This window comes from Lodderomyces elongisporus, chromosome 1, assembly GCF_030384665.1.
Source record: "Lodderomyces elongisporus chromosome 1, complete sequence".
Taxonomy (NCBI): domain Eukaryota; kingdom Fungi; phylum Ascomycota; class Pichiomycetes; order Serinales; family Debaryomycetaceae; genus Lodderomyces; species Lodderomyces elongisporus.
Window position 1 is genome coordinate 3,248,800 of NC_083673.1, and position 12,299 is coordinate 3,261,098.

The 12,299-nt window shown below is 35.1% G+C and overlaps 4 protein-coding genes across 4 annotated transcripts; 1 reads left to right on the forward strand and 3 right to left on the reverse strand. All coding sequences in view use genetic code 12, as the record gives it.

Annotated features, from left to right (window-relative positions):
• Window positions 1-1,427: 1,427 nt before the first annotated feature.
• Window positions 1,428-4,723, forward strand: PDR6 (member of the karyopherin-beta; the record flags this gene model as incomplete). The annotated part of the gene is made up of 2 exons (XM_001528631.2): window positions 1,428-1,463; window positions 1,625-4,723. 2 exons carry the CDS (start codon window positions 1,428-1,430, stop codon window positions 4,721-4,723), a joined length of 3,135 nt encoding a protein of 1,044 aa, XP_001528681.2.
• A 430-nt stretch (window positions 4,724-5,153) lies between these two features.
• Window positions 5,154-7,130, reverse strand: RFA1 (Replication factor A protein 1; the record flags this gene model as incomplete). Its single annotated transcript, XM_001528632.1, has 1 exon — window positions 5,154-7,130. One exon carries the CDS (start codon window positions 7,128-7,130, stop codon window positions 5,154-5,156), a length of 1,977 nt encoding a protein of 658 aa, XP_001528682.1.
• A 785-nt stretch (window positions 7,131-7,915) lies between these two features.
• Window positions 7,916-9,139, reverse strand: MET2_2 (homoserine O- acetyltransferase; the record flags this gene model as incomplete). The annotated part of the gene is made up of 1 exon (XM_001528633.1): window positions 7,916-9,139. The coding sequence occupies one exon, from the start codon at window positions 9,137-9,139 to the stop codon at window positions 7,916-7,918; it is 1,224 nt and encodes a 407-aa protein (XP_001528683.2).
• Window positions 9,140-10,711: 1,572 nt separating this feature from the next.
• Window positions 10,712-11,452, reverse strand: NUO24 (NADH:ubiquinone oxidoreductase 24; the record flags this gene model as incomplete). Its single annotated transcript, XM_001528634.1, has 1 exon — window positions 10,712-11,452. One exon carries the CDS (start codon window positions 11,450-11,452, stop codon window positions 10,712-10,714), a length of 741 nt encoding a protein of 246 aa, XP_001528684.1.
• Window positions 11,453-12,299: the final 847 nt, after the last annotated feature.

A 12,299-nucleotide genomic window follows, 5' to 3' on the forward strand; every position in this document is an offset into this window, starting at 1 on the left:
ACTCGACGTAGTTTATGGATATGATCAGTTTGATGAATCCGTTTGATAAAAAAGAGACAAAAATCGAAAAAAAAACAATAAACACTTGAACACAGTTTACTGTTTTTGCCTTTACCTTTGATATTTGTTTCTCAAGAGTGTTTATTTGAACCAAAGCCCCAAAAAAAAAATAATAATAAATAATAAACGAAACAGAAAAAACAAATTAGTTAGTGATAATAGGAAAGAGAGGGAGAAAGTATGTGTGAGGGACGAAAAAAATAAAATAAAAAAAATAAAAAATAAAAAAAGAGGTGATTAAAGTGCATGGCCTGATGAGATAATAAAATGTTTTACTCTTCTATATGGTATACATGAGATAGCAAATGAGTATAAACAGGATATTCACACTTTGCACTGGCCTTTAGCTCTTCTTGCCTTTCCAATAACCTTCATTCTATAGCTACTCTTGTGTTTTGTTACTTTATTTTTTTATTTTTAACTTTTTTTATAATAAGCAAAGTATTAAAGAAATAGTGAAGACAAAGACAAACAAAAAGAAGAATATTATCATTACAGTATGGTAAAAATAAAAATAAAACAAGCCTTGTAATTACCTTTACTCATTTTAGTTTCTCTTTCCTTTTTTTTGTCTGCTATTTGAAATTGTAGTAGCAGTAGTTGTTGTTGTTGTTGCTGTTGCTGTGATTGTTGGTCCTGTCGTTTGCTGTACGATACAGCTTAAACTACTTGACTGTAGAATTAAATCAGATCCTTTAGATAAAAATTAAAATATGCAATACTATTGTGAATTGCAAATATATAAAAAAAATAAAAAGAATAAAAAGAGATATTAGCGAGTATACAAAGCGCTACCATTCAGCCATCCGTAGCAAAGGCACAAAATGTGCTGGTAAAAGTAGCCAAGTTGAGTAACGCAAACAGACAACCACACAGTATACAACGGCGCACAGTGCCATACTAATTCATTCTCCTTTTCCAGCACTTCAGTTTCATTGGCAACACAAATCAATAAGTTATTATTTGTTGCAAAATGCACTACCTTCTCATACCATATACATATGTATATATATATATATACAGTTGCTCATGGTGTTACGAATATTACCAAATTGGGAAGTCAACCATCTTAAGCCGCACCAGTAGCAAATTGCACTAGCCCCCAAAAATATGAGAGTATCTCAAGGAAGCGCATCCCTTTGCAAAACTCTCCAATGTCAAAATGGATCATTTGATGATTAAAGTAAAAGCTAAGAAAGAAAAGAAACTGGAAAAGAGAAAGAAAAAGAAAAAGAAAAACGGGTTTCTTTAATAGAGAACTAGGAAAGCATTAGAGAAGAACAAAGTGATTAGCAACTACTCCAAACATATATTACTCAAAATTTGGTTCTTCGCCCCTACTCCCCGCTCCTCCCTTCCTTTGCCACATGTCACACCCAATTGATATTCAAAATGTCATTAAAGTACGTTTTATATTTATATGTGTGTAAACACACCTTGAGTATATGAATCGAATGAAAACCAAAAACCAAAAAAAATAAAATAAAATAAAATAAAATAACAGTCATTTTGATTATTAATTCCCTTGTTCCTCCGCAACTATTACTAACACGAATTGCTCAAGGATATAGAAGTTCTATATACATCCAAAGATGCTGATCAGATCCACGTTATACAAGATAGACTACAACGGTTTCAGAAAAGTGAAAATGGATACGAACTAGGTATTGAATTGTTGAAGCATGATGCTCCTACAGTCAAATACTTTGGTGCATTGACCATAACTGTATTCATCAACACTTTTGGGTTGGTTCCCGACTATTTGCAACCATTTGTGCAAATTCTGCAAATTATCCAGAAATTGGCCCAAAACAACTTTTCTGGAAACTTGTTTGTTATCAAGAAATTGTTGAGCTGCTTGTCATTGATTTATATACAAAACTACGAAAACCTCGACCCAATTCAAACTTTTATTAGTGTAGTAGGCAACGGAGGTCAAAATAGCAACCACGAGCAGGCCAATACCATAAGGGACTACCTTTCCAGTCTAAACAATTTTGAAGAGATAAAGTTGTTTTTAACTCACTTGGAGATTTTGGCTGAGGATTTTATAAAGTACACCGACAATTCAAGCAAAATACACAATGCCATTTATGACACGATATACATTCACCTACAGAGCACTTTTTTATACCTCTTGGATCAATATGAAGTACTTGCGTTGGAAATTAGTTTACTACTGTTGGATTGTCTCAACTCATGGATTCCTTACATACTGTTGGCAGAAACACAATCTGATGTGCGATATACAGACAAAGTTGATCCACTAATTCGTTATTTATTAACACCACTAAATCATCCAATTTCATTTGAGTCCGAAACAATGGAGATGTACAACAAGTCCATCTCGGCATTGACGGAATTTGCAGAACATTTGCCAAGACTATTGAACCCACATAGAGATGCTATATTTAATACGTTGTTAACAGAAAATAGTTTTGGGTTGCTGCTTATTTCCCATGCTTTCACTGAAAAGGAGTTTTTAGAAGAATACCTGATGGAAATTGACAATCTTATCAACTTGATTGTGGCATTTTTGAACCTAAACTTGGTACAAATCACGCGAAATTTGTTAAACGAAGAAATATCAAAAGTATTGCAAACTGCGATTTCTTTGACTAATGCGCCTGGTAGGGCTACGATTGATGAAAATATTAGTTCACAATTTCTTAATTTCTGGGACGATTTTGCAAATACTCTTGTTGACGATGCAGATGCAATAAAAGAGATTTACTCTGACCCAGCAAGTTACAATACATATACCAAACAAGCTAACCAAGTGCTCATGGAAGTAGCAGTGGTGTATTTCAAAAAGATTCAACATCAACATCAACAACAACAACAACAGGGACCCAACTTTACGTCTCAAGAATTTTCAAGGTTCCGTACTTTGGTTGCAGACCTGTTTATTGTGTTTTACACAACATTGGGCATTCCTCTTCTATCTACATTAAGTGATGTAGTTGGATCACAACCAGTAGAAACTGAAGCTGCAATTTTCCTTATATACAAAATTATAAGCGATATACAGTTCTACGATGATGAACTTGGTAACGGTTTTGATAATGACCTTGCTGAAGGCAATGCTGGCACAGTAGAAGCGGGGACGGAAACCAAAGAAGGTGAAGGCAGTAACAGACCACGCGATTTATGTCGAATTATCAAAAACATTTTTGACAAAAATCTAATTCTTATGGTGGAAGATAACTCACTACTGGATCAATCTTTAGCAACCAGTGTTCTCAACTTGATGTCTGTTTTACCTTTTTTCTACAAATCTCATATCGGCAATCCATACTTGGGCCCTAGCTTTGATTTCCTTTTCAAGTTGATAAATAACAAAGCAAATCCCAAGATGTCTCTCGTTGCTTCACGAACAGTATTGAGGATATGTAAAGATACAGAAGAACAATTGATTCCATTTTTACCGCAACTCGAATTGGTGTTGGTTGAAATGTTGCGCAATCCTTTGATAGACAACATCATCAGAGAACGCATTACATTCTCATATGTTTCCATAGTGAGGTCCTTAAAGAACCCTCAAGAGTTGAGCTCCAAGATTGCTGCTATATTGCATGAAATTATACAGCAAAAGCCAAACTTGAACGAGGAAAGTATGGAGGATTATTCAACAAGTTTGGTAGCATGTCTTAGTGAGATTGGAAAAGGCTCGAGCTACCCAGACGAAGTCGAAGACTATTTAAATGCACAACAATTGCTTGAAACGAATAATTATTGGAAACAGGATGCAATGGGTATACGTCCAGCAATTTTGGAAACAATCAAACTCTTTTCATTGGATATTCCCTTTTTGGCGAAAAATACAATAGTCACTGAAAAGTGTTGCAATATTTTAAAAGCCGGTTTCCACGAGTCTCTTCCTGGTCCATTCAGCTTTACAGTCGATCAAATCTTGCAATATATTGTCGCAAAAGCCCAGTCTTTTTTGTCCTCGGTGGATTCTTCTAGTTGCTCTATGCTTTACTACCTTCATCAGTTACTAATTAGTGTGATAATCACACATTTCAAGAGCCTTACACAGGACCAAATGGAAATCACAATCACCAATATATTTACAAATGTCTCTGAGATGATATTAACAGACGTGGATTTAGTCAAGTCCTCTCTTGACATTTTTATAACTATTTTGGACTACAAGCCAAGTTTATTGATATACACTGGGCTATTTTCGAATTATATTATACCATTCGCTATTACTGCATTTGGAAAACACGAAGTACCTGTGTTGAAGTCGACAACCAAGTTTTGGAATCAATTGGTTACCATGAAGAAAGGAAAACAAGCTGATCAAGAATTTGTACGTCACTTGCTAATACAAACCAGTCTTGGTAATGATAATGGCCAAATATCAATCGGGTATAATTTCATTGATAGCCTACACCAATCTTTCATACTTAGTCCCAGGTCGTGTTTAGAACATTATTATCAGCTATACCGTATTTTGATTGTTAAATATCCAATGGAGTTTAAAAACTGGTTAACCCAAGTATTGGCGAATTTGCAAGTTGGCAAAGTGAAAATGGACCCTAGTGAAGTCAAGGAATTTGTAAGCAAATTAATGATTACGCGTGGTCAAAGAATGGCCAATGAAGTGCTCAAAGGGTACTGGCTCAAGGTAAACAAACTAGTTGATTATCAATAGAGTGAAATGCATATCAATACAATTATAGATACTATATTTAATTGAGTTACTGATGTACAAAACAAAAATTCGAAATCGATTTAAAACTAGAGAAACACAAGCGGTAATGATACTGAGAGAAATTCTTTTATACATAGTTGCTACATGGTATCCAACAGAAAAGAGTCAAGTGCCATATTCAAAAGGTTACTTACACACACAGAGACAACACAACACAACACAACACAACACAACACAACACAACATACAAGATTAAAAAAAGAAAAAAAAAGAAAAAAAAAACAACATGTAACAAACTTCTTTCATCAACCTCTTAGTAAAAGACAAACATACTAAACGAATTGAACATACGCCTATACATATACATACACGTACAAACATGTTGCGGCTTGCTCCATGCTTTTCACGACCGTATCTTTCCATCTCACCATCAGCCCAAAACAGAGTCAATCTCTTTGCACAAATAGTCACATTCTGCAGTGTAGTCAATATCTGTTAATCCCATGCACTGGTATCTAATCTTTAATTGATCATTAAATGTATCCTGCTTGGCCCTGATTCTAAAGTTGAACTCTCTAAAGTAATTTCTATGGATCACTTCTGCTGCAGCGTTTTGGTTCTCCTGGCTCAACTCCACTAACTCATTTGCTTCCATTCCCAACAATTTCTTGGCTTGTTCATCAAACAAAGTCACCCAGATTTGTCCCGAAGCATCCATAATTCCACAATTAAGAATATACCTCCATGTGGGTCTATCAAATTCCATGTTACAACGCTCGCATCTCCATTTATCGTCGTATTGCACTAATTTTTTATTACATGGATTTTGTCTTGCTCCCGCGCCCGACAAAGACGCGTCTCCAGATTGCGATAAGATGTTTGGGCATGCTGGGTATGCAAAGTTTTCTGGTTTAGCATAGGATAAACTAGCCTTTGTACTAAAATATTCAAGTTTTTCACCACCATTTTGACCACCAATGTTTTCATCTTCAACTTGCGAAATCATTTTTCTTTGGGCAAATCTTTCCATAACCGAAAGGTTGTTACTTCCAGCGCCAGACTCTGTCTTGAGTGATTTGTAGTTTTCCTTAACTCCAATATTATCGTACCATCCTTTCAAATGGTACGATTCTGGAATGCCCGGATTTGCAATAAGCGATCCGGATTGTGTAAGACTCAATGTTCTTCCGTTAAAGTCGGAGACTTTACAACCTTTAAATGCAATCACTGAACCTTCCTCTACGGCAAAGTCTGCTGCTGTTTGGTTCCAAAGACCAATATCTACAGCAAATCCCGATTCATCAACAATAGTGATATCCCTTCTATCAAAAGCTTTACCAGTCGACTTGGCAGTAATCTGAAAAGGTGGATTAACCACTTTTAAAGCACCAATAACATCCACGATAGCGTTTGCATCCAAGTTTTGAATCTGGTCAAGCTTGACAAAATTGAAATTGAGTTTAGGAACGTTTGATTCATCAAAACACTCGGTGATTTCTGAGTCCTTTTCCAATTGCAATTCATATGGATGCGTCAAATTGTTAAACTTTTTCCTCGCAGCAGCAACTTTTGCCTTTGAGATGTAGTAAACTTTTCCCTCCTCAAGAATATTATAGGCTTTTTCTGCAGTTTCGTTGAATGCGGAAGCTTTGATTTCGTCCGACTCGTCGAGAAAATTAACACTAAACACTTTACCTTCGCCCTTTGCATTGGACCAAGTTCTCAATTCACCTTTGTACGATACACGCGCTCTAATAGTCCAGTTGTTTTGGTATGGAGACAATGTTTCAATGGGTGAGATTCTTGGTCCGTTCTTGTCTCCAGCGCCCAAACCAACACCTCTTGGTTTGGGGTATTGTGGATTTTGTGCCACTGCCTGTTGTTGTTGTTGCTGTTGTTGTTGTTGTTGTTGTTGACCAGGGTATGTGGATTGTGCCACTGGTGGCGTGGCACCAGCTCCTCCTGGAGCTGGACTCTCATTTCTATCAAGCGAATCGCCTCTCTTTGCTGTGATGGCAGCAGAAGCCTCGTCAGGGTGTTCGGCAAAATAGTCATCCACAGATATTGGCTTTTCAACCAATTTCTCTCCAGCATTGTTTAGCAATTCGAAATCCTCAATGAAAAAAAAGTGTTTGGTTGATGTCAAGGTACTAAATCTATTAACTTGGATGGTGGCGTACCTCGAAACGTTGTTATTTTCCAAATACGCTGTACAATTCTCATTGATCAAACCATGGGTCGAATATACACCATCACTCAAAAGAATACGGTACTTTCTTTGGTTGTTCACGGTGTCAACAGCCTTCATGTTTGTGATTTGAAACACGAGGGGACATTTAACTTTATCATGAGTATCTTTGTGGAATGCCTTTTTCAAAGCACCCTTCGATAACGGAAACGAAGTCATCTTTTAGTGTAAATAGACAAATATAGATGGGTTTGGTTACTATATAGTTAGTGATTGTAATTGTGACAATGACTGATGTTTGGGATTTTCTTCTTCTTTATCCTTTTCGTATTCTTTTACAATCGCCTTCCTTGAATCTTTTCCTGACGCGTTTGCTTTCCTCTTTATTTGGCGTCTTTTTTTTTTTTCTTTGTACTTTTTTATTTTAACATTCTTTTGCCTACGTGCGTGCCTACGTGCGTGTTTGTTCGTGTTTATTTGTGTTTATTTGTTCTTTTCCTCTTCTATATTTATTTGTCGTGTACATGGACTCAACTTTATGAGAAGGGATCAATGGGAGTAGGACAGACATACAACTAAACAGAGCTGGTCTCATACGAACTTCGATTGTGGATTGCAAAGTACTTTGAATGCACAAGGTCGATACTTGAAAGATCAACTTTTTTGATTTTTCCTTATTTGATTTTGATTCTTTTTGTCTACAAAGACTCCATCGAGTGTTTTGGTAATGTAAAAAATTCTAAAAAAATAAAAAAAAATCTGTTGTATCTCTACGACACAATATATGAAGTAATATAAAAGCACAATCTAAATATCTTTGATTTTAATGGTTAACATCTTTTCTTTTCATGCCACTTTAGCCATCTTAAGCAACTTTGACACTTTGTTCGCTGTTCTTTGTCTGTCCAACCAAGTTGAACTCTTCTTTACTAAAACAAGTAAGAATATATATATATATATATATTTAAAGAAACAATTCTTTTTTTTGGCTTTTGAAACATTTTCTAAAGTTTTGGTTGCAAGTCGACTGCATTGAATAATTCATCCTTGTAGTTGACTTTTACAGCGCCACTCTTTAACAATGCCTTGGTCAAATCGTCAATCAAGTCATCAACATTCTCTATACCAATGCATAATCTAATCAAATCTTCAGGAAATTCTCTTTCCTCTCTTGTTTTTGCATCTATTGAAGCATGCGACATTCTACAAGGCATTGAGATTAACGAGTTCACACATCCAAAAGAAACGGCAATACCAAAAATGTCTGTGTTTTCCACAATCTTTTCACTCAATTTGATAGAGCCTGTTTCGAAAGATAATACTGCCCCAAACCCTGAACACATGGATGCATGCAACTCATACTGTGGATGTGATTTTAGTCCAGGGTACCTTACTTTAAACCCTATATTCTCCAAAAACTTGGCAATCTTGATACAATTATCTTGCTGTCTTTCAATACGCACAGCAAGAGTTTTTAAACCTCTGGACAATAACCAACAATCAAAGGGTGATAATCCGCAACCAGTAGAGTTGATCACGTAATATAATTGTTCCGAAAGCGGGGTTGAACGAGTGGCAATGACACCAGCCATGATATCATGATGACCATTGAGATATTTTGTTGCTGATTCGTATTGGATATCTACTCCCAAATCAAGAGGAGTCATGAATATTGGCGACATCATGGTATTATCAAACACAACAATTAAATCTGGATTAACCAGATGACCATAATCTGCTATACTCTTGACATCAACGACTTTGATTAATGGGTTTGTGGGAGATTCCAAAAATATCATTCTTGTCTTTTCGGTGATTTTCAGCTTTATCAACTCTGTGTTTGTAGTATCATAGTGGTGGGCTATCAAATCGCCCTTTTTGTTTAAATATGTAAGTAATCTATGTGTACCGCCATACAAGTCGTCGCCGGCAATGACTTCATCACCTGGTTTCAACAACCTAGTAATAACATCAAGACATCCCATTCCAGAGGACACGGCAAATGCATGCTTTGCTTTCATAATTTTGGCCAAATGTGTTTGCAAATGTGTCCTTGTTGGGTTACCGGAACGAGTATAGTCATATGCACCCATATTTGAAAGCGAGGGTTGCTTAAAAGTAGCGGATTGGTATAATGGAGGAACTGAAGCATTGTATTGGTCTCCCGATTTCGAAAGCACTAGTTCCGTCTCTAGACTATAAGTCTTTTCCTTCTTTGGTGGTGTCATGTGGTTGATGAATATATTTGTCTATTATTTTATGATTAATCAAAAAGAAAATTTAAAGAAAATCGTTGCTTGATGTTGACTTGATGTATAAAATGTGTGTTTTACTTAATACTAGCAACGCAGTTGCAAATGATGATATTGATACTATGGAAAATTATAAAAACAGTAAAAAAATGTCAAATAATTGAAATATTGAAAAAAGTAGTAGTAAAAAAAAGAAAAACCAAAACTTATTGCTCTTTAATTCTTTTGAGGGGGAAGGAGAGAGTGAGAGAGCGAGAGAGCGAGAGAGAGAAAGAGAGAAGTGGAAGTAGAAGGGGAAGGGGAAGAACTGAATGTGAGGGGGGTTTTTTTTTATCTGTTGAATTTCGCCTTGAAAACTTTCGGTGACTCTTTTTGACGAGAGAATAACCTCAACCATGTATGAGCCACCTCAAAAATATTCTAGCATTTAGATGTTCTTGAAGCAAATTTTCAATTAAAGGGTAAAGAGAAAAAGGTTTCAATCTTTATTAGATATTCCCCTGTTTCTACGTGAATCAAGACTTTGAAATTTATTTTTGTTTTGATTTTTTGAAGCTTTGTTTCATGCCCAACAGTCTTCTTACGTATTACCACATTTTGTACATCGTTATTCTGTTATAAACACATCTTGTGTAGACTTGCACAATGATGTTGGGACAGCGCAAAAGAGATGATAATTCTAAAAAAAAAAAAGAAGACATTGGTACAAGCTTATAAAAATACATTTCCTACATCAACTTATCATACAAAAGCTTCATAGTATCAAAAAAAGCAAAGCATTTTACCAACCATCTCGATAATGGCGTTTAGCCTATATTTTTTATTTGTAAAATTTCCAAACAGTGTGGCTCATTCTTTTTTTTGGCCTTCTAAAATAATTATCTCGTTATTTACTTTGACTCATTTGACTCCGTTTCCGGCTCTTTTTTTTTTCTTTTTATTTTTCAACTTTTCTGTTCTGTTCTGTTCTTTTTTTTTTTTTTGAAATGAAATTGGACATTTCACGTGAATCGTTATCATCAAGAATTCTTCACATGACCATATCACAAGATTTGTATCACGTGATACATAATGACCCAGGCCACGTGATTAATGTACTTACTTGGTAGTAGAATGATGGATATATGGAGTACTCTGAATACTTTAGGTACTTTCAAGCCTCAATTTGTTATTGTTTGTTTTTGTTTTGTTTTGTTTTGTCTTGTTTTGTTTCTCAATCAGATCATAATCATTTGAGTAATAACAGCATTACATTAATAGACAGAACGAGAGACAGGAGAATTGTAAGTGTGTCTAGGCGTTTGTATATTCATGTGTGTTTGTTTATGCAATATTAATAGTATTTCCTCAAGAGCTTCAAGAGTAGAAATGTATATATAATCTCAAAATCTAAAACTTTTACTCCATCTTTTTCATTTTTCTAGCTGTTTTTTTTTTTAATTATTATTCTTTAAATTTTTTTTATTTTTTATTCAAATTTTTGCTTCATTAAAGTTTGTCTATAAATACCTTCCATGTTTCTATATGAGAAAGTAGAATTTTCCACAACTACAAGTCAGCTCTGGTGAACTTTCTCATATCATTGGGTTCCTTGCTCAATAGTACCTTTTGACCACTAAATGGTTCGCAAGACTCCCTCTTGTTCAATACTGGTCCAACACCGATTTCACTCAATTCGAAATTGTCCCCACCTTCTTTCAATTTCTTCAACAAATCAACTGTTGCCTCAGGTGTCAAATCTTCATGGTAATCATCATTTACGGCAAGCATTGGTGCATTGACACATGCACCTAAACATTCAACTTCTTGTAATGTAAAGAGTTTGTCTGGTGTAGTTTGGCCTGGCTTTATTTTCAAGTAGCCCTTGATCGCATCCATGATACCATCACTTCCACATAATTGACATGGTGTGGTGGTACACACCTGGATATTGTATTTACCCATTGGATGTCTATTGTACATTGTGTAAAAAGTGGCAACTTCGTAGACTCTCATTGGTGGCATATCCAACAATTTGGCAACGTAGTTCATTACTGAAATTGAAGTGAATCCCAATTGACGTTGACCCAAGTCCAAAAGAGGCATGCATGCTCCTTTTTTGTATTGAGGAGGGTACTTGGCGATGATTTCTTCAGCTCTCTTTTTGTTTTCGGAATTAAACTCAAATGGTAAAGTTGTATTGTCTTCTTTTGTTTCTCTATGTACTGATATGATGGAAGAAGATCTTTTTGCAATGTGGGTAGTAGCTGTTGCTCTAACAGGAATGGAAGAAATTAGACGTGATAACATTGTGAATAACTAGTGGTATGTGACTATTCGGTAACTTGCAAATACAATGCTGGGTGATTAACTATATATAAAAGTGATGATGATTTATTTAGAATAACAACAATAATGAAGGACGAAAAAAAGAATATATTCTTGTTACTGAAGGAAGCAAAGTCTCTAAAGTTTTTGGAAAAGTGGAAAAGTGAGTTGCTTATTTGACCTCAAGTAAGTGTAAATGTTTCTAAACGGTAGTTGAGTTCTACTTCAAGGGGAGAGGTATCAATTGTTAAAAAGTGTTTTTTTTTTATGTTGTTGTTGTTATTGTTAAATGATGGGTTTTTTTTTCGCTTTGGTCAAAGTAGTCTCTGTCTCTTGTCTTTTGAATTTTCTTTTTTTTTTTTTTATTCTCATAAACTCCTTAACTATGAAAGGCTGTTTTGCTTTGTATGTGTGTATGGGTGCGAAGTTATTATACCAGTTAGTAATTTTGTTTCGATATTTTTTGATTGGTTTAATTTTAAGTGAGGGTCACTTTTTGAATCTATGTGTCTATGTGTGTGTGTGGGGAGGGGGGGAAGGAAAGAAGGGCAGAGAATATTGTTTTACAACGCTACCAATTTGAAATGAGTAGGATAACTTTCGAAAAAGATGAGCTTATCTACTAATCTACATGTTTACTTGTTTACTTACATACTTGTTTACTTGTTGTCTTAAATTCTTAATGATGTTGTTTTGTATTTAGCTAATGTACTTATTCGTATAGATTGTTTTAAAAGCAAACCAAGGTATATTGATTCCATTTAATTTATAAGCAATGTGCAAAGTTTTGGAGAAGAAAAAAAAAAAAGAGCTATGTTATGAGAACTTT